General features: G+C 48.2%; 1 protein-coding gene across 2 annotated transcripts in view; it reads right to left on the bottom strand.

Moving 5' to 3' along the window:
- The window catches only part of ETS1 (ETS proto-oncogene 1, transcription factor), a 67,206-nt gene extending 45,050 nt beyond the window's left edge, over positions 1-22,156 (bottom strand). For both annotated transcript variants that reach the window (XM_068556670.1, XM_068556669.1), the window contains exon 1: positions 21,715-22,156. In XM_068556670.1, coding sequence (XP_068412771.1) covers positions 21,715-21,796 — 82 coding nt within the window. In that variant the 5' untranslated portion in view covers positions 21,797-22,156. The remainder of the gene's footprint in view (positions 1-21,714) is intronic.
- Positions 22,157-23,672: the final 1,516 nt, after the last annotated feature.

Raw genomic sequence — 23,672 nt, 5'->3', positions numbered from 1 at the left:
ATTTAAACCAGAATAAAGGGACAGATGGCAGAGTGGAAGTGGGCTGGGAAGGGCCAGCAACTTACTCCCAATTAGTGATGTTCAGAAAGCAGCATTTTTCCATAAATTTTGAAAGGAAATTCTCTCTCGTCTTTCTTATTTATTTACACATTATATAAATATATTTTCAAACCAAAAAAATGGGCTGTTTTTTCCAATGGGAAAAAGCCTTGTTTGAGATGAAAGCCAGTCTTCAAAAACCCCTTGGAGGAAGCTGAAACCCCACATGTCTCGGTGCTACAGAAAGAAAAACAAAGTGGACATTCTTCCTGTGTTCTAAGGCTTTTTTATGCAGATGTGTTTTTCTTTTAATAAATAAATCTGGACAGAGAGGGCAAAAGCATACTCATAGACATTCACACAGTGCAACTGTCTGTTTTCAGCCCAGGGAAACCACAGTGAAAAATAAGAATATCTATGTCCATTTTCCCAGTACAGAGACAAATGATCTCAAAATGCCAACCGTTTTCCAAATGCCAGCCGCAGGCACCGAAGCAATACGCTCTGTGTGCATGACCCCCCCGCCAAGCTTCCCAGACCCACAAAGGTTTATCTGCAATAAGTAATGACAGTCAGAGGCAGGGCAGGATCTGGGACGGGATGGCTACACTCCCCAGAAAGGCCTGGAGGGGTCCTTTAGTATAACTCCTCACTTAAGACATTCAGCCACTCTCTACTTTTTGAGCCACTCAGTTTCACTTAAGGACTGCAATAATTATTTTAAAACAACTGCGCACACTGAGTTAATGTCTGCCTTCTTATGAGTTCCAACCATTGGCTCCAGTGCTGTTGGCTGAAATCGCACAGTACAATTTCAATCTTTCTTCATCTATCAGCTTTTCAATATTTTTACTCATCCCTTTATCATCACTTCAGTCCAGGTATTAAAATTCCTTGGTTCCTGCAACCATTCACAATGGCCTGGTTTGGCCATGCCTTCACCCAGGGTCATCCCTGTATGTCCGTGTCCCTAAAGAGCATCATGAACATTCACAGGTGAACCAGACTTCTCAGGAGACAAATGAGAACGTGGAGATGACCAGCCTACTCCCGCATTTCTACTGGTGCAGACCAACCCCGATCTTTCTAACAGCCATACTGCAAAAGCCACTCACTCAAAGTGCTCCGCCAGACCTTCTCCATAGGCGCTGCGATTGAGCCAGTTCTGCACTTATTGACTGAGTCTTATTAACCTCATGCAGAGGCTGCATTTATCCATACTAAACTTCACCTTGTTTGGATCCATGTTTCCATGCGTAGAGATCATTTTTGTATCATGAATCTGTCCTTACCCTATTAGCTTTGCACCGTTTGAAATTTACTAAGTATACTTTCTGCATCCTTCTCTAACCCGAGCCCCTGATAAAAACGTTGAAACGTCAACGACCAAGTACTGTGACCCATAACATAACACCAGAGACGAGGCATCGTTCCGATACTGACACATTAATCAAGACCCTTTGGGTTTAGTTGCTCAACCAGTTACAAATCCTCCTGCCTTTACTGTCATTGGATCCACAGGTCCACATCTTGGCCACAAATCATGGAAAGGCTTGGACAAAATCTTCAGTGGAGTCTGCTGACCTACCCGTTGGGGAGCTCCAGACAAGTGCAAAGGCGGCTGAGGGAAATGGGGGAGCCGGGACTCAGATCCCTGCACAATGAAAGATGGAAAGAGGGAGGAGAGGGGAGGGGGGGAAGGGGGAGGGGAGGGGGAGGAGGAGGGAGGAGGGAGGAGGGGAGGGGGGGAGGGAGAGGGAGAGAGAGCGAGCACAGAGCTTAAAGCTCTAGAGCTACAGCCACTTTGCTTCCAGAAACAATGGGCACTTCGAGAACAATGGCTGCAGACAAAGTCTTGGTCTATTTTTATCTGCCACTGTGAGTCCCAGACAGGAGGAACTGGATTTCTGCCCTGTACGCACAGCTCCAACTGGATCTGGGCTGGGAGGAAGATGAGGTCACCCAGAACACTGCCTGCTTAGAAATAGGCTCCTTTTTCACTCACAGAGTAGTTTCTTCTTAGCCTAAAGGATCTCTTTAGCCAAGTGAAGAAGTGTGCGTGCCTACTGCTAAAATACAGTCACCACGGAGAAGCGGTAGGTCCAGACTGTAACTGCTGCTCAGTCCAGCCCAGAGCAATAAAGGCAGGGGTGCACGGAAAGCCTGACCACTAGACGGAGGTCAACTCTATTGTTCCCGAGACAACAGTCCCGTCCGTCCCGTCGGGTCTCTTAATGACACATGGTTGGTGCCCCTCTCAGAGTGCTTCTTCATGGGAATGTTCCCTCCTCATTTCTTTGGCGCATAAAGAGGCTGAGGGCTGATCTTCACATGTATGTGTGCCCCACGTCTCAATAAAGGCCTCTGACTCCCCTTTAGTTCATCCTCTTTGGACAGTTTCTCTATTTTCTGGAAATGCCGTCTTTTGCTCTGACATAACTTTGGAGTGACAATTTTAATCCTTCCCAGCTGCGTTACTTATAGTCTAGAGGCTTACCAACAAGGACCAGCAATGGTTGCATAAGCCTGTGATAGACACCAAACCGAAAATGAGCAGAGCCCGGGCCTGGGCTGGGGAAGGAGGCACAGGGACCCTGGGGCAGGCCCTGCAAGCAGCCCTCCTCCCGCAGGACTTCACTGTGAGTTTCCACCGACAGCCCGGCACTGACCGGCAACTGACAGAGTCAGTAACTGCACCCCCTGGATCCAGTCCAAGCTTACAGACTTCAGAATCCTAACTGCAAAGCTGGAATCTCCCAAAGGCAAGACATCCAGGGATTCATACAGACGCCACCCCTAAGGAAAATCTTCAGCTCCCCACTCATGCCTACGAGTTCCTGCCATCAACCTCCTTGCTCCTGGAAAACCAACACTAAGTAGGTAGAAAGGAACCTGAAAAAGATGGTTTTCGTCCCTTCCGTTGAAATAGCTTAGGGTGTTTCACTGAGAACATCCCAGGTAATGTCACCACAGCGGGAGGGAGCTGGAGACAAGCACTTAAATGTCGTATAATTTAAAAGCTTAAGCACAGAGCAGGCAAGTGCTGCACACAGCTGGGACCAATGTAACCAACGAGTGATTAAAAGTGACGCACTGTGTTCCTTCCCCATCCCCACACTCTCTTCGCTGACTTCAGAAGTGCAGGGATCCAGATGTTCAGGGGTCAGACCATCTGTAGAGTGGCCTGGTGAACCTGAAATACGAGGATATCTGAGATGCCACCTACAAGGCCACGACAAGCAAACACCCCTATACACTGTTGTCCTAAGCAGATGGTGGAGACTGAAACTCAGGCGAAACATGACCACCTAAAAGGCACCAAACTGTGAAGATCTAAGTGGGTACTTGGGCCATCCAACCCGGTCCAGGACCTCATTCAAACACTGCTTCCTTGACTAGAATCTCCCCCACCCCCTGCTCCCAACAGGCTAAGTAAGCATCCCCTTCTTCTCCAAGGGCCCTGCTGACTCATCCCAGTGTCATTCAAGAGAACCACGTGGGAGCCACATGGCAGGAATAGGAAGAAGGCAGAGGAACACACGTTCCCGCCCCGAAGAGACTGACATCACAGAAGATGCAAAACTTCCCACCCATAGTATATTTGGCAAGCGCATGAGACAGCGCTTCTCTGGACCTATCACAATCTTCAAAGACGCCTGCTAAGTGCACCAAAATGCACACCAGCTACATGCACCAAAAACCGATGCCAGTGCCCTAACGCGGAGCATCTGGAATTTACAGCATCAGGCTTTATATGTTCAACAACTCGTGAAATAAAGGCCCCACTCAGCTCAGTAAATCCAAATGTACATCCCTAACGAGGAGTCAGAAATCCTGTTGCTTTAAGGGTTTTAGGGAATAATCTGAGTCCCAGCTCAAGTTTCCTGAGCTGCTAGGGAGGTACTTAGAACCCCGAGAGACAGCTTCAAGGGATTATGGGGTCCTCTCCCTAAACCATGAAGTTCCCTGCTAAACCTACCATCTGAGGCTGCTTCCAGGTATTCCTGATCTAGAATTTTGGCCCCTGTATCTCTTCAGCTTTGGCCTTCTCCATGGCCTTGGGCAGGAGCTAGCACCCCACACGCACCCTACTTGCGTGTGCACACTTTTCCCTGCCTCTGCTCCGCTGTGTTGCCCTCACTGTGGTTATCTGATGCACACAGCTTATCCACGGCCAAAAAGGGAAGAGAGGAATTCACAGAATTTGCTATAAAGCTTTAACAAGTCCTTGGAGGGATGTTCCCCTTCCTGGCAACTCGACGTAATTACAAGATGAATGAGAGGAAGCTGCCATAGAGATGAGGGTGGGTGAGCGCCCGCCCTGGTCAGGTGGCCCACAGGACTCCCGATCCCGGAACACGCAGGATTAGAAGGGACTTGAGACATCACCTAGTTCAACCCCTTTCTCTTACTGATGGGGAAAACGAAGCTCAGGGAAGTGACATCACATGGTTACTAATTCAAGACCTCTTGGCTCCATGCCAGTATTTTTTGTCCTCTGCACCACTGCTGTTTCCTTATCGTGGTGGATTGGGAGGGAGACATCTCCCTCCTATCTTTGCTGCTATCAAGCCCTGGTCATCATTCAGGACAAACTCTACTGCTCCCCAGGTTCGTAAGAACAACAGAGGAACAAGCCATCCAAAGATCTAATCAGCATGGGATATAACGGGCCCATGATGGGATCTGCTCCTGCTCCAGGTTATACGTTTTCAATCAGGATGGCCAGGCTCTACGGTAGAAGAGCTTCCTTCCAGCAGGGATCCCAGTTGAATGCCAGGGATCATAAAGCAAGAATCTCCAGCACCCAACTTCAATTGCACGAAACCACTCTGCGTAACAGGTCTAAAATTTGAGGGTGCTATTGCTATCGATCCAGAAGAAGTGAAGGCGGCAGTTAATTTCAGTGATCTAGTGACCTCCATCTAAAAAGCACTGAAAGGAGAGGAGAGCACCATCGTGTCATGATGCACAAGGTCTATGACGCCACCATTCCAGTCCTGCTGGAAGGGTAAAGAAGACATGGTGATAGCCATGAGGGGATACAACCAGCCCCACTGACAAAGGCAGAACAGAAACTCAGGGGCGCTGGCCTGTAAGTTGAACCTGATGCATCTAATTAACAAGACCATAAGTCTAAATCAAAAAGGCCAGGTCCTAGAGCAGTACAAGCAGCTCCTGTTCTAACTGCAAATGCTTTCAGAGTGCAGACAGCTAAGGGCTGTGCTGTGGTCTCTTGGAGCCTCCACAGGGTTTTTTTCCTCTCCTTTCGGAATGGGGCCCCAAACACCCAGCCCGGGGCATTCTGGCAGCCCCAGGGTGACCCCAGAGTCTCACCCACCCTGGCCCAGAGCAGACAGCATCGGAGGCCTCTCCCAGGGGCGAGCCCAAGAGGCTGAGAAGTCACCAGGCAGACCCCATCTCCAGGTCAAGGGGCCTGACAGGCCAATGGGTGGAGAGCAGAGAAGAAATGATCAATGCAGAAGGGGAGGGGACAGAAGCCACTCTCCATCCGCAGCCTCAGGTGGGAAAGGGAAAGACCCGGGTGCGGATACGCAGCCCTCATCCGCTGCTGGTAAGTGGCTCTGCCTCATCAGGAAGCCATTAGGAAACTGCAGCCACCACAGCCCCAAGCTCCGGGACTGAACAGCCCTGCAGCCAGTGAAAGGGCTCATTATCTGTGCCCAGACAGACACTAGCTTCCTACACAGCAGAGCCAAAACAAGCGAGCCCCCAGCTTCGTGGCTCTGTGGGTCCGTGCTTGGAGCATCAGGGGAGAGCGGTGGGGGCTCCCGCCAGGAGACGCAGCTCCACGTCCTCCTGTGCCCTGCTGGACGGCCTGACCAGCACGCCTTCACGCAGAAAGAGCTACTGACTGCGACGGGCAGGGGGCTTCTTTCAGGGGTGACAGAAATGTTCCCAAGTCAGTTATTGGTGATGGTTTCACAACTCTGTGAATGTACGAAAACCCACTGAACTTGTACTCTTTAACATGGTGAATTTTATATTATGTGAACTACCTCTCAGTTGAAAAAGCAATATTTTTTTTTAAAAGAGCTAATGAGCCACCTGCTATGAGCCAAGCAATGGGAACACCTCCCGGTGACTGGGAGACAGGGACCCTTCACAGAAGCAAACAGACAACTGCTCCACACTCACAACTCCTGATGATGACTGAGACTGAGTGATGGGCTGGCTTCCAGAAGCACTGGGGCAAGGGTGCTGACGTCTGGAGTGTAGGGGGTGAGGAAGAGGAGGGGCCAAGGTGTCAAGGGCAACTCCAGTGGCAGGTGGGTGGCATTAGCGACAGGGAAGAGACATCGTTGTGACCTCGGCCACAGGGAAGCCTCATGAGATGCAGACGGGCCCACTCACTGGGAGGCCACGGAAACGCTGGGAGAGGTCGTTTCCAGAGGCGGACGCCTGGAGCCTACAACTTCTGGGACCACTTACAGGAGGACTGAGAGGGAGGCCACAGACTCCAAGAGACAGGCAGAGACCATCAAGTTCGCCTCACCCCAAGCTGTCCCCAGAAGAGGCTGCCCCAGGGCCCACATAGAGTGACATTAGCATTTGTATATTTCTATGTTGAAGGCTTTCAGGAGAAGGAAATCTCCATCAGACCTGGCTCTTTCTGAAGGTTTCTCTCCCAACCCTGGGGGGAAAAAAGGAAGGGCAGACAGAAAAGGGCTTCAGGCATACAAACAGGGGACCAGGCTCACCGGCCATGAACCGAGAAAAGGTGCAGTCACAACACTGTGGCCAAATGGGACCTTTTGGAAAATTCTCTTCCAAGAGGGATCATGAGTTTGGGCCCCTGGAATGCCCCAGAGCAGTTCTGATTGCTTCCCCAGCCCTGACTCAGATGGAGCCCTGGCTCTACCCTCGGATGAGTAAATCAAGTGACCCCAGGTCTGGAGGGAGGGAGCAGGCAGGAGCAGGATGGGAATCCGGAGAACGCAAGTGCTGATTCTGGTGCAGGGAACGGACAGATGAGATGTCCAGTCCGTTCCAGAGACGGGTGGTGTGGCAGAATTCAAGAAATAATTCCCTGAGCCTTAACACACCACTCCAGTTGGGATCCAGCCCTGCCCTGGCAGCCTGCTTGTTGCTGCTTTATAATATACTGAATTAGTCACTGGATTAGCAAGCACATTTACACACACTGGAGCACAGCTGTTTAAAGACACAGGATCCCCTTTTCCAGGTGCCAGATTCTGGCTGTAAATCAACCACTGCAATTGGCCACAGGCAGATTCCAGAGAAGGCATCTTCAGCTGCGAAGCGCTTTAGCGGAAGTCTGCTAGTACTGCGAGGGTCTACTGGGCATTTGCTGGGGGACAGAAGGGACACGGGGTGTGGAGAAGGAAGCAAGGCCAGTGGGCTTCTTCCGACCCGAGGCTCATTATCTTTAGGAGGGCGCCGAGTGGACTCACTGACCTGGCCCTTCCCAGCAGCAGGCTAACGTGGAGGGCAGCCTGAAGGAGGCGGCTCTACTCCAGGCCAGCTGCAGTGACAGGTCGGTCACTCCCAGAAGAGAAGACGAGGACAATTAAAATAATTCTATATCCTGATAACGACAATTCCAAGAACCGGCCCTGTTGACCTGGCCAGGGCCTGAACATGATGCTTTTAAAGTCGGACCCATGACCTGAGGCCAAGCTCAAGTTTGGTAAGTGTGCGTGAGAGGAAGAAAACACCATCATTGGCCACAGGGACCGCTCCGGCCCACTTGGTTATAGGGGTGTCGAGTGGAAACTTTTCTGTAACCAGGTTCACAGTAACCACAGTCCTAACAACCACTGAAGTACCAACAGCGCTGTCAGCAAAGAGCATCTGTACAGAAGTGGCGGCCTACGAGACAGGATAACACACCATTTACGAGGCCCTGTGTCAGTGGAAAAGTATCTTACGGGAATTATCTCAAATCCTTGCAAGAGCCCTGCAAGCTCTTTATGATTACCTCCATCGCAAGGATTAGACAAGGAAGGCTTGGGGAAGTTAAATACTTTGCCGAAGGGCGAATTAGCGAGCAGAAAATTCAAAGGCAGGGCTGTCTCACCTCCAAACCCTGCTCTTTCCAGGACAGGGCGGTGGCTGCAGGGAGAGACGTCATCACAACCAGTGTCATGAATGAGAGGCTGTGGGGTTCACGGACACAGAGACTTTCTATGGAGCCACCCAAAAACGGATCCCTCCCCTGTGACTATGAGGTCTCATCTACCGAATGGGAAGAGAATGCATCTGTATCTTAAGAAGATGCTAAGAAACATTTGGCATAAACAGACCATCTGATGAATATAAGAACCAAACTCCAATGACTAAAAAAGTGGACCGCATTTAGGCTCCACTAGAACAGGAATTTGGGGACTCCCCCGCTGGCTCAGCGGTTAAGAACCCGCCTGCCAATGCAGGGAACACGTGTTCGAGCCCTGGTCCGGGAAGATCCCACATGCTGCGGAGCAACTAAGCCCGTGAGCCACAATTACTGAGCCTGCGCTCTAGAGCCTGCAAGACACAACTACTGAACCTGCGTGCCACAACTACTGAAGCCTGTGCACACCTAGAGCCCGTGCTCTGCAACAAGAGAAGCCACCGCAGTGAGAAGCCCGCGCACCACAACGAAGCATAGCCCCCGCTCGCTTCAACTAGAGAAAAGCCCGCGCGCAGCAACGAAGACCCAATGCAAACAAATAAATAAATAATTAATTAAAAAAAAAAAAAAAAAAAGAACAGGAATTTGAAGAAGATTCTCAGATTCCTGGCTGGTCTGTGTGGGAGAAGCCTCCTACGTATCTTGCACCAGCTTTTGGAAATTCAAATACTAATTCCTTGGAACTGGTTTGCCCATAAAGACACCGCGAGTGTTTTCTTACAAAGCAAGGCGGTCGGGGCCCCTGGAGACTGGACTCATCCTCGGTCGCCGCTCGTCGTCTGCAGCCGATGCCTGTGAGTAGCTCACGCTACCCCGACCCTGTGAGTCCAGCAGCAAGTCGCCAGGGCCCGATCTCATCTAAAACACGAAGCTGCTGTTTTGCTCATCCAGCACCCAAAACCCTCTGGAGACACTGCAGCCAGCCTGGACTTTCAAATTTCTCCCATCAGGCCACCCATCACAGGTGAGGGCATAGAAAAGCCACAAGGCTCCCCTAAGAGAGGCCTTCAGAAATCCAGAAATAAAGAGTTTTTTTTTTAAATCTCCAACTGAATCAGAGGCTAACTCCAATGTCTGCTCGTCAGTCATGCAGACATTGATTCATTCCATGTGTGTGTTTATTTTTCTACAAACATTCCTGTTGCATCAAGTGGCCTCAAGGCCTAGACGTGTGCTTCTGAATATCCACGCCCTGGAGGATTCTCAAGAATGGGTGGAGCCCTTACTTCATTCCTCGATTTCCCAATCTGGAAAATGGAGCCAAAAGCACCAACGCTCTCTATGCATTAGTAAATTTAGGTACCTACGTTTCATGTGTCCACTTTGAATTTGAAAATGCACATGGAAATGATGGGAACTCTGTTTTTGGCTTCCGCTCTATTACACACCCCAGTGGTATATATTTATAGATATACTGGATGTTTTTCTTTCTTAGCCTGAGAATAGTGAGGAGCCCAAAAGAGCACAGAAGGACGCACCAAGAATCAAAGCCTCTGATGAGAACGTTAGCAAATTTTCTCTCCAAACAGATTCTAAGTTGGTAGGACTTTGTAATTAGAAGGATCTAAGTTTAAATTTGTGACTTGAGAGTTCTATGGGTTTGGGAAAATTACTGGAGCCTTTCTGAGACTCAATTTCTTATCTTCGTAATGGGGGTTAAGACACCAACCTTGGTACAAACTCTTAGGTACGAAAAAAGCTACAAGGAGATATAATACAACACAGGGCATACAGCCAATATTTTATAATAACTATAAACGGACTATGACCTTGAAAAATTGTGAATCACTATGTTGCACACCTATCACTCATACAATATTGTACGTCAACTCTACTTCAATGAAAACAATTTTTTAAATAAAAATTTAAAAACACTGAAAAAAATAAAACACCAACTTCATAGGGTTGTTTAAAGAATGTGATTATTTGTGTGAAGCACTTTGCAAAGTGCCTGGCACATAGTAGGTACTCCAGGACTATTAGTTTCACTTCTCTCATGCCTCCAAACTGAAGCACAGATATGTACAGAGACCAAAAGCAAGCACCCAGCAGTTCTGGAGAATGGTTGATTTCCATTAGGAGGTAAGGAAGGTGTAAGATTGAACTCTTGATCTGATGTGGGATCAAGGATGCATTTCCTGCACACACAGACGATTCACCCTTAGAGAGTTCCTAGTTATTCAGCGTCGCCACTCTGTATCATATCTCCCAGTAATTTAATAACACTCCTTATATCACGGATGCCCCCAGAGTTTTCTGTAAACGTGAGCTCATTAACGTTCCCACTCTCTCCAAGCAAAGGCAGCTCACTCACCAGGAACGCCCTTCTTCCAGAAGAATACGGAGCTGACGGAGGTGACAGGTGACGCAGAGATGTGGCTAGGATCTGGCAGCTCAAAGTGAATCATGTATCCTGATTCTCATGCCAGGCGGCAAAAGGTAAAGGATGAGCACCTGTCTGGCTACCAACACAGAAAATGCTCAAACCAGGAAAAGGGAAGACCGAGGACTCCGCAGGCCTGACCAAAACGACTCAGAAGGGGAGGCCTGAACCCCATTTTGAAGAGGTGACACTTGGTAGCCACACTAAGATTTGCTTTACAAGACTAAATGCTCCTGACAAGACTAAAGTTAGTGCCCGCATTCAAAAGTGCCAAACTTAAAACCTATTCTCCATTCTGGCTGCAATCAGGTGTACCGAGCTCTACACCCATCCCCACCTCCTCTTCCCCAATAATCCAGAAGCCCCCGAGGGCACTGCTGGCCATTTAGAATTAAACTCACTCCCAAGGAAACAGCCACATGCCAAGGGGCCACTTCTCCGTGTAACAACCTGTCATTTGGCTTTGGAATGCTCTGGCTTCCAGAATGACCAAAACAGGGGGAAGAAGACTTATTTTTATTGCTAAGGAACAACACATTGTATTAGGGGGATAATCTAATATAACTTCGCTAAACTCCAAGTGTATACACCTGGTGCCATAGCAAATGCCCCTGCCCCAAATGGAAACTAACGGGAAAAAAATCACTCACCGAAAATGTAATTCTTGTACACCTCTCTGGCACAATTCTTTCCCATAGCATGCAGTGTGAGATGCAAAGTTTTTTGGTTTTTGTTTTACTTTTTATCCTGAAGTGCTCCTCTGGCTACCTGAAGTTCCTGCTCGTCATTAAAGTGGACCTCATTTGCTAACAAGGGTAAACTGAGGCTCAGAAGACCAAAGCAATGAGCATATATTTCAATATAAGGAAACGGGGGTTGGACAGGAATTCTTTTCAAAACTCTTTAGATTAAAAAAAAAAAAAAAAATGCATTTCTCCAAGTCCAAAGTCAGCCTACCCCAGAGGAAAACTGCATCTTTGTCTAGAAGCCTGCGGGGTAACTCACCTTTTTTTACTTCTTGAGAAAGAACTAACCTACCATCCTACTTAAAGTTTGGCCAGTGGTTTGGCATCATGGAAAGCTGTGCAAGTTTTCCAGATCCCATATCATAGTGATTTGTGCAACCCACTCGAAGCTCAATAATTAGCCAACTGTCTACAGGGGACTGACTAACTATGCATAGAAAATATGCAGGGAACTCAATCTCTAGCAAAAGAGCAGAGGATGCCTTGTTAACACTTCTACCTCAAGCTAATGTTTAGTAGCCATAGTAGTAATGTGAATGCACTATGTATTCATCCAATCAAGGAAATATTTAAAATGTGTGTGGCCGAATGGAAATGTCAAGGGGTTTGGAGAATTCCAGCTTCCTGTTCTAATTCTGCCACTTACTTACCAAGCTACCTTGGGGAAGGAACTTGGCATCACAAATGGGCATCAGTTTCCCTACCTGTAACACATTTGTAACTCAAGGGACCGTGAAGCTAAAAGGGGGAGTAAGTCACATGTCAAACTGCGAAATGCTACCAGATCACAACCAAGTAATAAGTGAAGTGGTAAACAGCAGGCACAAACAGACCTTCGTATTTCCCCGAAGTCAACAAATATCCAAATATTTCTGAGAAGAGTGAGCTTTGGAGTGACCTACAGCTGGGCTTGAATCTAAACTCCGCTCACCCGCTGTGTGGCCTTGGGCACATTGTTTAACCTCGTGGTTTCTTCATCTGGGAGATGAGAATACTACTTAGCTAGTAGGGACAGGGGTAGAAGAATGAGGCTCTTGGCACGTTCATAAGCTGGCATCCAATAACTAATAGAAAAGAAAAAAAACAAACAAAAGAAAAAGGTAAAAATGAGATGAGAGATGCCTACACAATTACAGATAGATCAACTCTGCCCTCTTCTCAGTGGCAGTTTCTCTTGTTTTTCCCCCAAATTGGCACGCTGATCTTAGGTCCCTGCTCCTGAAAGAAAAGGGCAACTGTGTCAGACCTTTCTCAAAACGTAGCAATAACATCAAGAACCTGATTTTCAGATAACAACTGCGTGCAGGCGCCGTGCCTCCACTGCCGTAAATGCAGCCTTTGCAAGGCTGGCAGCCTGTGCTCACCACACCCCAGCACACACTCGCAGCTTCCTGGACCCGGGGAAACCAGAGCAGGTGGGATCTCCCAGCAGCCAGCACCTCCGGGAGGGCCAGACCCCATTCCCGAGCGCCCAGCAGCCAGGGGCCCGGCCCTTGCCTTGGTACAAACAAGAGGCAAGGGCCTCACCAGGGTGGCTTTGAGCAGAACGCGTTCCTGCTGCAGGAGGGGCCTTTTATGCCCAGAGCAGCGCCCTGAGAAGGAGCGGCCGAGATGAAACAGCTCTGGCTCAGACCACACGCTCGGCTCTGAGGATGCAGCTGGGGCTGCTGGCTGCTTCACCTACCGGACCCCCAGCCTACACCTCCTTCCTCCAGAGCAGACCCCCCGCGCTGGAGCTGCCTTCCGCTGCAACCGTAGCAAAGGCTGATGGAAAAAGGAAGCTGTTTCATGGAGAGGGACCAAGAGGAAGGTATGACGCCTGGTCCAGCATCACCCCAGGGACAATGTGTTTCTCCAAACGTAGGCAAGACCTGTGACAATTCCTAACGCCTCTCCCCATGAAAGGTAATCTTCACAAATGTATTCAAAATCCTCCCAATGATGGAACTGTGATGAACAGGACGTGGGGACCGGGAGAAAAATATCCCCATTTTGCCTACCTCTTCAATGACATTGCATGCTCTCTCTAAGCCTTAATTATTTTAAATGCTGTCTAGATTCATACACTATCAGCGTTAAGAGAAACCTTACAGGTCATCTTCTCCAGTGAGTTTATTTAACGATGAAGACCTGGAGGTTCAGAAAAAAGAAATGACTTGCCCAAGGTCACACAGACAAAGAGCTGCAAAGCCATGGCTAGAATCCAGGCCTCCTGGGTCTCCAGGCAGCGATGGGTTCCCCAGAGTGGACACTCAGCTTAGCTTATACACAAAATGTATTCCTGCTAGGCTGATAGATCTCCCCTTATTAGTCCTGAATCCTCACTGCATTCCACGCATTTAATTAGTATTTCAATGATATAAGAGAATCAATGCATAATGTATAGAATTAAAAAAAAAAAAAAAACCTAGGCAGGGAATCTCAAATAGATAGGAAAAAGAAAAATAAATACTATAAGTATAGAAGTCAACACATGGAAACTCTTCCACTGAAAATGCCCTGTAGTGGATTTTCTGAAGGATGTTTGAAAATCAGACTCAACCACACACTCTCATGAATGATAAGTAATGATAGTGATTATCCCAGCACAAAACTCTAATTGCACAAAAATATCATTAATTGAGAGTAGGTATAGTACCCGGCACATAATAGGGGTTTCTAGATACATACTTCAAAAAATCATGTATCTACAAACACCCACCAGATTAGGAACCCCCTGGCCTAACCTAGATTCTTATTTTCCATTTGTACCCTGAAAATATGTACCTGATTGATTTTGTCATCTTCTCTGAGGTTTAACGCTTATTCTGATAAACTGATATAGGGGTTTTAACAACTAACAGTATGACTGATAGGTAAAGTAATGCTACCAAAAGAAAAAAAAAAAAAAATCACCTCTCTCATAAGCCTTTTCAGTAACACTGCTCTGTCCTTAAAATCTCCCTACTTTCAAAGGCAAAATTCATCCTGAGGTGCAAAACGCTCTCACATAGGTCCTGGTCTCACACTTCCAACTCTCTTCCCTTTCTACAATCAAGGTGGTTTTCTTCCTATTTATGTAAGCCTTTCTTTCACTCCAAACTTTCAGCATTCTCCCCATGCTGTTCTCTCTAACTAAAATATTCCTCTCCCTGTTTTTAACCACATCTTCCAAATTTTTCTGAAATACCCATGGTCTCCCTGAAGCTGACCCAGGAAATTATTCTAACCTACAACTGTTGGAAGAAAGCGCCCAGCAGACACAGAAAATAGAATCATTGATCCCCCTGTACTTCCACAAGTTCAAATGATGTTCCTCCTGCGCTTTTACCCATGAAAGCACCTAGAGCACAAGGGTTATTCCATCTGGGTTGCCCGGACCTGCCATACAGCCGTGCAGGATGTCAAGTATTCAGAAATGATTACAGAGACAAAGAGTGGAAACAGATTACCCACCTGGCCACTTGGACTAGAATTCCTACCCAAGTGCAATCAATGTTTGGTCCATATGGGGGTTTTTCCAAAAGTCTAGGAAATATCACTTAAATTCTTTGATCGTCTTTTTCACTATCTCCTCTCGTTCTTTCATTAGTCCTTTCATACTTTCTAACTCCTCTCCTGTCACCTCTCTTCTTTTTTTTCTCTTCTTTTTTAGCCAAACGGGATGTTGCAGTTGAATCCACCATTCCATTCCCTTCCTCCCGTCCTAAAAAATTGAGGGCTTGCTGTTTTACTTTTCTTTTTGTTTTTACCCATTTTAATGGTACAAAAAAAAAATTTTTTTTTGCCCCTTTTGATCACAACGTAAAACTTCTCATCTTGGATAAACATTAAAACAAAACAAAGGAAAAATGTCATTGTCTTCACGTGTGTAATGATGGCATTTCCCCCTACTCAAAAGTTCATTTTCACACACACACACCCTACACGCAGAGAGTTTACAGTTCCTCCGCAGAACTTTGCAAAGCAAAAATCGACAGCTTAGCATAGCTCCTCAAAGCTACCAAGAGGTTTCAAATGCTTAAAGTGAACTCGTTTGAGGTTGATTTTTAGTTGTTTCCCAGGTGCTGAGAAATATTATATTATGTGTCAAAAAACACATTTACAAATATAACTCATGCTTGGGGGAAACCACACTGAACTTGAATTTCTTCAAACTCTTAATTTGGTCCTTTTAGCTTACTCTGGATGGCCTAAGTACATATCATAAAGAATATTATTGTCCAAAATCAGTGTCTAAGTAGTGTGCACCCCACTTCCAGGGAGAGTCCTAGTCTATCTCTCATTGTGGTGTAATTATTAACAGCACCCATTACACTCTCAAAAGTGTCCCAGTTTGGGCGGTAAATTACAAGCACACACCATCAAGATCTGAAATCCAATACCCTAAAACTTTCCAATGCTACATTGGGTCTTAAAGCACCGTCTAGGTCAATATCTTACAATTCTGAGCCCGAACGAAATGCTACAGAAAAAGGACAATGGGGAAAAGGTGATGGGGCAGTAAGAAGCTACCTTTCCAGTGCCCAGTGACAGGCCTGCCTCCAAGCAGCAGAAACTGAAAAGCACCTGAGAAATATGAAGAAGTTGGCCTAATAATCAATAAATATTTATGGCTCAAACAGCAATATTTTGAGTGTTTCTGTAAGCATGGCTCCCGCCAATGATATTGGATCTGCTGTAACCTACACTACAGACCAATTTCCTTCTGGATCTGCATAGAGACTATAAACTCCCCAAGTGAAAGAAAAAGGTAACATAGATAGGCACAGAGCTTCAAGAAAAGTAGCCAAATAGCCTGTTTCTGCAATGTGAAAAACATCTACTGAAGTTCTGGAGAAAGAGCTCTTCAACCCAACTGAAAAAAAAAGCAAAACGGAGCTGTAGATACCTGACAAGGAAAAATGATAGATTTGGGGATTGCCTTCACATTCCTAACTCAGAGTTAAGAAGAGCTTAACAGCTGTAAGCAAAGGGTGGACCTAGAATACTGTGAACAGGGAGGCAAATCCCATCTGAGACTCTGTCTGAGCAGGGGGACGGGGCCCACACTTCATTCGGGAGCAGCCAGATAAAAACACGAGGACTGTGTGGTGAATATACAAATTCCTCTCTGTGATGACCGTGGGACCCAAGGGTATTAACTGTTTGGAAAAAATGTTCCCCATAAGGCAGTGATAGAGGAACCAAGACCTCACCCATGGACCAGTCGCCAGGGAGTCTGTTGGTTTCCCTCTGAGCTGTGGGCCAGCGGGGGGCTGGTGGGGGTGGGGGGGTGGTGGCATGGGCAGGTCTGCAGGTAGCACCCTGGGGCTCAGCTTCCCTCCTTGTGCCAGAACAGCTACACACAATGTGCCCTGACCCATGACATGGGCTTGAAAACCCTACATTTTAGGCAGGGAAAAAGATAAAACTTATTTGCTGTGCAGACAACAAAGGCAGGTACCTCTGGCCTCCTTGCAGGAAGGAAAATTAAATTACATCTGTACTAAGAAAACAAACTGCTGCTGATCTGTGTCTCTCGTCGCCCAGATTGCGAGTGAGATACATGCAGAGCTGTGTCCGTGACGAAAGAGGTAAATCAGGCCGAATGGGGAGGCTCTGGGAAGGATGTGACCTTGGAAGTGAACACAATCACGTCCTCACCTGTGAGAGAACGAACTACATCTGGAAGACATTGGAAAAACAAGAAGCCTGGTTCTCTGCTTGGTGATCTCAGGCAAGCGTCGCTGGAACCCTCAAGCATCTTCTTAAAGCAACACACCTCGACTGCCAGCCCTGGAGGGAGCTCATGGGACAGACAGGCCCTAACCCCAAGCTCAGAGGAGTCGTGCAGGGCGGCAGGGGGCCCCTGCACCCCTCAACCCCCAAAGCACCGACCACCAGTGCCACCTCGTTTCCCCTCTTTTAATTCCCCGAGTTCCTGCGAATAACAAGGTGCTTTACATAAGGTATAAAATGCTCGCAACGCTCATCAGTTTATAAATTTCTACCAGTGCGGCCTAGAGCAAATTATGCATCTCTCAGAATATCCTCTTCCTCATCTGAACAATGGATATAATAATATGTTCCCGTACCCCAGAGTTAGTGGCGTGAAGTGGGAAAGAACCTGGCACGTAATGCAGGTTCAATACGTGTTTCAGAAATATCCCTACAACTTGGGAATGGCCGGAATCTACCTTCATTGCAAGCTCAGGGAATGCCACCACAGCCGTGGGTGATTCATTCCGCAAACCAGAGACGGCTATAATTATACTGTCGCTGTCGCCATTGTAGAGTTATCTGTGCTCTTTGCAATAGGGAGCCTCGCTTTCCTGAAAAAATCCTGACCTACACTAACCAGCTCTCGGTTTTGCAGAGATTGTGATGGAGCCCAGAGCAAGCTGGGCTCTGGGAGGTTGACCGCGGACTGGTTTGTCTCCTAGGGGGAGGTGATTCCCCTACAGGGTGGTCTGGTCTCTTTAAGAAAGAAAAAAAGTTACACAGACAAAAAAACAGCAATACAAACCAACCAAAAATGCCAGGAATGCAAGCTCTGCCAAACAAATAAATAAATAAGATGTGAGATACTTTATAATAACTGGACATGATGCATTTCCCAACCCTGCATAACTGAAGAACTCTACGTTTCCATCAACCCTGCAAATGTTCCCCGGCCCCTAGTCTTGGTGGCCTTCTGGCTCTGAGGCAGCACTGACAACCTCCATCACCCACAGTAACTGACTGATCCCTGAGCCTGTAACTGACAGCCGGGCCCCGGAGATGCCCTGACACTCTGAGAGTCACCTGGCTCGCTGTTTGCTGCTGGGGCACAGAATGGAGCGTGAGATCTCAGTGAGGCAGGTGAAAAGGTTCTCTTTAACTTTACTCTTCTTTCCCTCTCAAATAAGCGATTAGGGGAGGTGCATAGGCAGCTGTAGCCCCTATAAAACACTTCAAGGGCCCCTAAAAGTTCTACAGCCGTCGTCATTTTGTGTTGTTATTATGGATGAGCACTGTTTTAAGATTTGCACACAGTAATAGATTTAATTCTCATATCAACCCTATGACGTAGAAGGATTCTCGCACTCATTTTACAGATGCAGGAGCTGGAGCACACAGAGAGATGAAGTAATTCGTCCAAAGTCACACAGCTAGTAAGCGGCAGAACTGAGATTCAAACCCAGACAGGCTGGCTACAGAGTCCCCGCTCGGAAATGCTGGGCTCATAGTCACTAATGGCGCGTGGTCCGTGGGGGTCTGGAAGCACAGTGAACAGGCGATCCTAAGAGTCCGGCAGCTCTGCCCTTCTTTCTTGTCTGCACAGATGAAGATACAAAGACTGACCAAAGGCACTGGGAGAGGGACAGAGCTTCTTCCTATTTCTAAGGGCAACACAGGTCCCTGAGGGATGGACATCCTTTCCTAGGGTAGGAGGGGGGCTGATCCTTTTTCATTCTTGTAAAAGCGCAAACAGCCAGGATTAGAATTCCTGATCTTCCCTGGGCATTATGCTCACCTCACCAAGAAAGTGGAGTGGGAAAGGAGAGGACAAATTAAGCGGCTGGGGAATGTATTTGCTTTGGCACCCAGCCTCCACCCCTTCTCAGCAAACTCCACACCAGGAGGGGACTCCATGGACACTCTATGGCTTTACTTGTTTTAACCTATTTAAGCTCTGAGAACCTGGCAATCATGTATTACAATCAAAATGATACATCCAACTACACACCTACAAGGAAAATTCAACGCCAGTGTTATTTCCAAGTATATGGTAATTTGGCACTTAAAGCTGTCAAAACTCCTGTGAGGTCTCAATCCAGAATCGAAGTGAATAAAGGTTCTTGATAAGGTCCTAGCCACTGAGACTGGCAAATGACCCAGGCTCCTGCTGGGACACCCACCTCCCTCTTGCCTCTCTCCAGCCCTCATATATGGGAGGGGGGGGGGGGCGGCGGGCGGGAGGGAGAAATCCTGGTTTAATTATTTAAACCAGGTAAGTTCCCAAAATAGTTGTCTCCACACATAAGAAACTAAACAACCCAAAGAATCATTCTGACAAACACTTGCCACAGCTGTAGACACAAAGCCACGCTATGAGAAGTTAAACTTTAAAAATGTCCTGTATGGTCTGATGGGCAAAGCAAATCCCCACTTTGCCAGTCAGTGTCTTTTCCCACCAACAAAAGCAAGCAGCCCTGGTCAATGCTTCCTGCATCCTTGCACCTGCAAGTTTAAGTCTCAACTGAAGTTTCTCTGCTAAGCTTTACAGAGGTTAACTTGCAGTATTACTCAAGGCAACTGTACACTGAGGTGGTAGAAACCGGGATGCATTTTACTTGAGCTGCTGGCTCACTAGACATTCTTAGGTAAGTAACTTACCTTCTCTGTGCCTCAACTTCCCTTTCTGGGGTATGGGTATAACTATTCACGTATATGCTACTAAACCTCCAGGAAAAAATGAGCTCAAACTTAGTTGACAGCGCCAGAAATCAAATCTCATTACAATGAATGGCAGGAGACTGCCCAATTTCTTTGATCAGTTGAAATTTTCTTGTATTGAAGGTTGCTGACAGAATATTTTTGCAAAAGAAGGGCGCTGTAAATTTGCTTATTATAATGGGTATGACCGCAGCATTAGGCCTCACTGTCCCCACTTTACAGAGGGGAAAGCTAAGAATAGTTACTTGCTCAGGATTTCTTTTTATCAATAACCAACAGAACAGCACCATATACTTAAAACCTCTAATATTTACTAAATTACTCCCCCAAAATGCTTCCGCTGTTTACTGTGATCTAAAACATGTGTTGCTAGGGGCTCTTTTTCCTTCCCAGCATGCCAAATCCATTGTAGGTTCGTGGACTGACATATCGACACCATTTCCCAGATGACCAAATCTGTCTCTTCCCCATAAACACACATATAAATAAGCCATACTTCAGGAAAGGACCTATTGGTTGAGATCTATCTTTGCTGGGAACTATCCTTTCACTTCCTCTATAAATGGTCTGAATCAGTTGCGACTAACAGAATTTATTCTGGCTACCTTGAACTCCCCCAAACCACCATCACAGCAGCATAATTTCTGAACTGTAGCTCTATGTGCCCGAAATGTCTCCGAGGTTCCGGGTCATCTCAGCATCCTTGTGACAACAAAACAGCCTTAGTCTTCCTGCACCTCCCAGGGAGCAAGCCTGGGCTTGAGTGTTAGGGGGTCTAAGAGGAGAAGACACCAGCCACTACCATGTCTTCATTAAGATTTCTGCAGGATCTCCAAATGACAAAACGTCAGCTTGGCTTGTGTTGAAAGTTTAAGCAGATTAAGAAAGGGTTAAAATAAGCAACTAATTATGGCGGAAGCAAAGAAGTGTTAACCATGGGGATCAGCCGCTGAATTTATTGATAACCTGATATAACAGGGCAGCACGTTACTGCGATTAATTTTTTTCCAAAAAGCACCACCTTCTCCCTACATCTTCCTATATACCTTTACCTCCAAAATAACGAATCTCTTAAGGATAGCTGGCAGTTCCCTATCCTACAAGAAAGCATCTTTTCTTCTCAAATTGCATTTATTCCAGAAATTCTGGAGCTCCAGCGTCCATTAAACTGCTTAGCACCAAAAACTGTGTCTAAGACAAAATGAAATTTCTGTCCTACCCTTTTCCTTTTCAAATCCTACAAATCCAAGAGTTGGATAACACACCAACCAAAGACCCAAAGTCACGTTTGGTGTTGGGAGGTTTTCCCTCTTCTAACAGATCTTTGGTACCAAGGGACAAATTTACAGCAGCTTAGAAAGATGGATCAAGTGAGTAACCTGCATGAACAGAATCGGATGTTTCCTGGAGTTAAGATGATCATTGCAGCTCTGCTCCCATCTCCCTATCCTCACCCCAGAAGAGAGAGGCTAGATAGCAAAGGGACATGTGACAGGGGAGCTCAGGAAGGCAAGACATTTGAAAAAGTGCATGAAGGCCAGCCAGTTGACACCGTTTGGGCTCTTCCTACCCCAGGCCCTCCATCCGGCTCCAGTTCTGGGGGATGACTGCAGGGTCAGGGGATGATGTCCTCGGCAGCAGTGTCCACCCCCCTAACCTTAAGGAATAAGGCCAGAGGGTTCCCGCTCATTTGGGAAAATAAAAAAGCAGGAATGGGAGTGCTGGCCATTCTAAAAGCTTTTCCCCATTACTCACAAAAACACAGCTGTGAAAATAAATACCACCCCCCAAACAAGGGTCTCGGGCCACCAACAGTCCTCCTCTTCTTCCTCTCTACCTCTCTCCAGCTGCCACCAGCATCGCCTGCTCAGGCAGAAGCTCCGGCAGAAACGCACCACTGCCTGGAAGGGAAGAGCGAAGGGGGTAGAAGCGGAGGGGACCCCGGCCTCTGGCCGAGAGCTGGAGTGGGGGCTTCGGCAGTCACCACTCACCCGGGGATGGGAAAAGCTCCAGATCCACTTTTTCCGTCTTGATGATTGTGAGAGTCGGTTTGAGATCGACGGCCGCCTTCATGGTGCCAGGAGTGGGGGGACAGACGGCACTAGAGCAAGTTTGCTGTTATTCCCGTTGTTTCTCTTTTTAATGGGGATAAGTAACAAGGGACAGGGGACGGGGGGATCGGACCTTCTTCCCTAAAATCTCAAATTCCCGCTGACTTTCCCCGGCGCCCAGAAGGTGAGCGGCCGGAACTCTCTCCCGGGTAAGTTGGCACTTTGCGGGAAAGTGCGCGCGCCGGGTCCCCGCCTCGCCTAGCGCCCCGCCGGCTACCTCCTAGTCCTGGCCCGGCTCCCTCCTCTCCGCGGGCAGCCGCCTGCGCTCGCCCTCGCCCTCGCTCTCCGGAGCCGACTCCCTCCCTCGCCCGCGCGCTCTCCCCTCCTCTTTGGGGCGTTACTCAAGGCGCCGAGCCCCGGCCGTGGATCTGCGCGCCCGGCCCCCTCCCCCAGGATCTCCGCGGGGGGAGGCCGGGAGGGACGAGGGGCGGGGCGGCGAGGGGCGGGCACGGCCGGGGGCGGGGCCCTGGGCCCGCGGCCAATCGCCGGCGGCGGTCCAAACCGAAAGCAAGGCTGGGCGGAGCTCGGCGCCCGCCGCGCCCTCTGCCCCCCGGGCACGGCAGCCGGGCCGCAGAGGAGCCGCACGCGGAGCCAGGGGGTGCCCGGGCCAATGCGGCCCTTCGGGGAAGTGCGTCCGATTCTCCACGCATTCTTGAGGACTTGGTCACCCGCTCCCGCCCCGTCCCGGGAGCGGCATAGTTCTCCAAGTGCGTGTCTATCATTCATTCACAAAGACTGACACACAGGACGTGAGGCAGCGGCTGGAGGGGCATGCGTGCGAGCAAGCGCAGGGGGCTCCGAGCCAGTGTCCTCAAAGGGCTCTGGGAATACTGGACGCCAGCCGATTATGAGTCAGGGATCGGGACTGGATTGCTGGAGGAGCCTTCGATTTTTCAAGGGCCAACAAGTGTTACCGTTAAGAAATTAGTTAAAAATGACCTGCCCTTGATAAGGATGGAGCCCAAGGCAGCCTTCTGGAGACCCAATACAAAGGCCCAACGTCGTCTTTATTACTGGGAGAGTCAGGAACAGGGCCCCCAAACTGGCATCCACTCCTGGGCTTCCTTAAGTTTCCAGTTTCCCTACAGCAGTGGTTGGGTGGCAGGGAGAACTATTATACTGTTCCTCTAATTATGTCACCTTTGGCCAAAAGTTTTGTCTTTCCTCTCACAGATTCTCCTCTACTCGATAAAACTGACAACCCTCCTATCACCACCATCAAAAATGTGATGCACAGGCTCTGTGGTTTCGAATTTCTGGAGTACGTCATTCGCAGCCATGACAGAATCCCAGTACACAGACCCCTTTTCCATTTGGGAAGCCCAGACACTTCAGACACCATAACATGATCCTGCATAATTAATGGTTTGCCACTGGCACACTGGTTATCATAAATGGAGAGAGTGGGTCTGAATTAACAAATCAAGCAGTAGACATAGAGGTGAAACCCTAGACACATATGTATAGGTGGAGCCAGGCACTGATAGCTATCTCTGATGAACTAAAAGATTAAACATAAATTTTTCTGGGGCTTCCCTGGTGGCGCAGTGGTTAAGAATCGCCTACCAATGCAGGGGACACGGGTTCGAGCCCTGGTCCGGGAAGATCCCACGTGCTGCTGAGCAACTAAGCCCGTGCGCCACAACTACTGAGCCTGCGCTCTAGAGCCTGCGAGCCACGACTACTGAGCCCGCGTGCCACAACTACTGAAGCCCACAAGCCTAGAGTCTGTGCTCCGCAACAAGAGAAGCCATCGCAATGAGAAGCCCGTGCACCGCGATGAAGAGTAGGCCGTGCTCGCCGCAGCCAGAGAAAAGCCCCTGCGCAGCAACGAAGAC

This window comes from Eschrichtius robustus, chromosome 11 (assembly GCF_028021215.1).
Source record: "Eschrichtius robustus isolate mEscRob2 chromosome 11, mEscRob2.pri, whole genome shotgun sequence".
Taxonomy (NCBI): Eukaryota; Metazoa; Chordata; class Mammalia; order Artiodactyla; family Eschrichtiidae; genus Eschrichtius; species Eschrichtius robustus.
The sequence above is the reverse complement of the archived record's forward strand: the minus strand, read 5'-3'. Positions and strand labels throughout refer to the sequence as shown.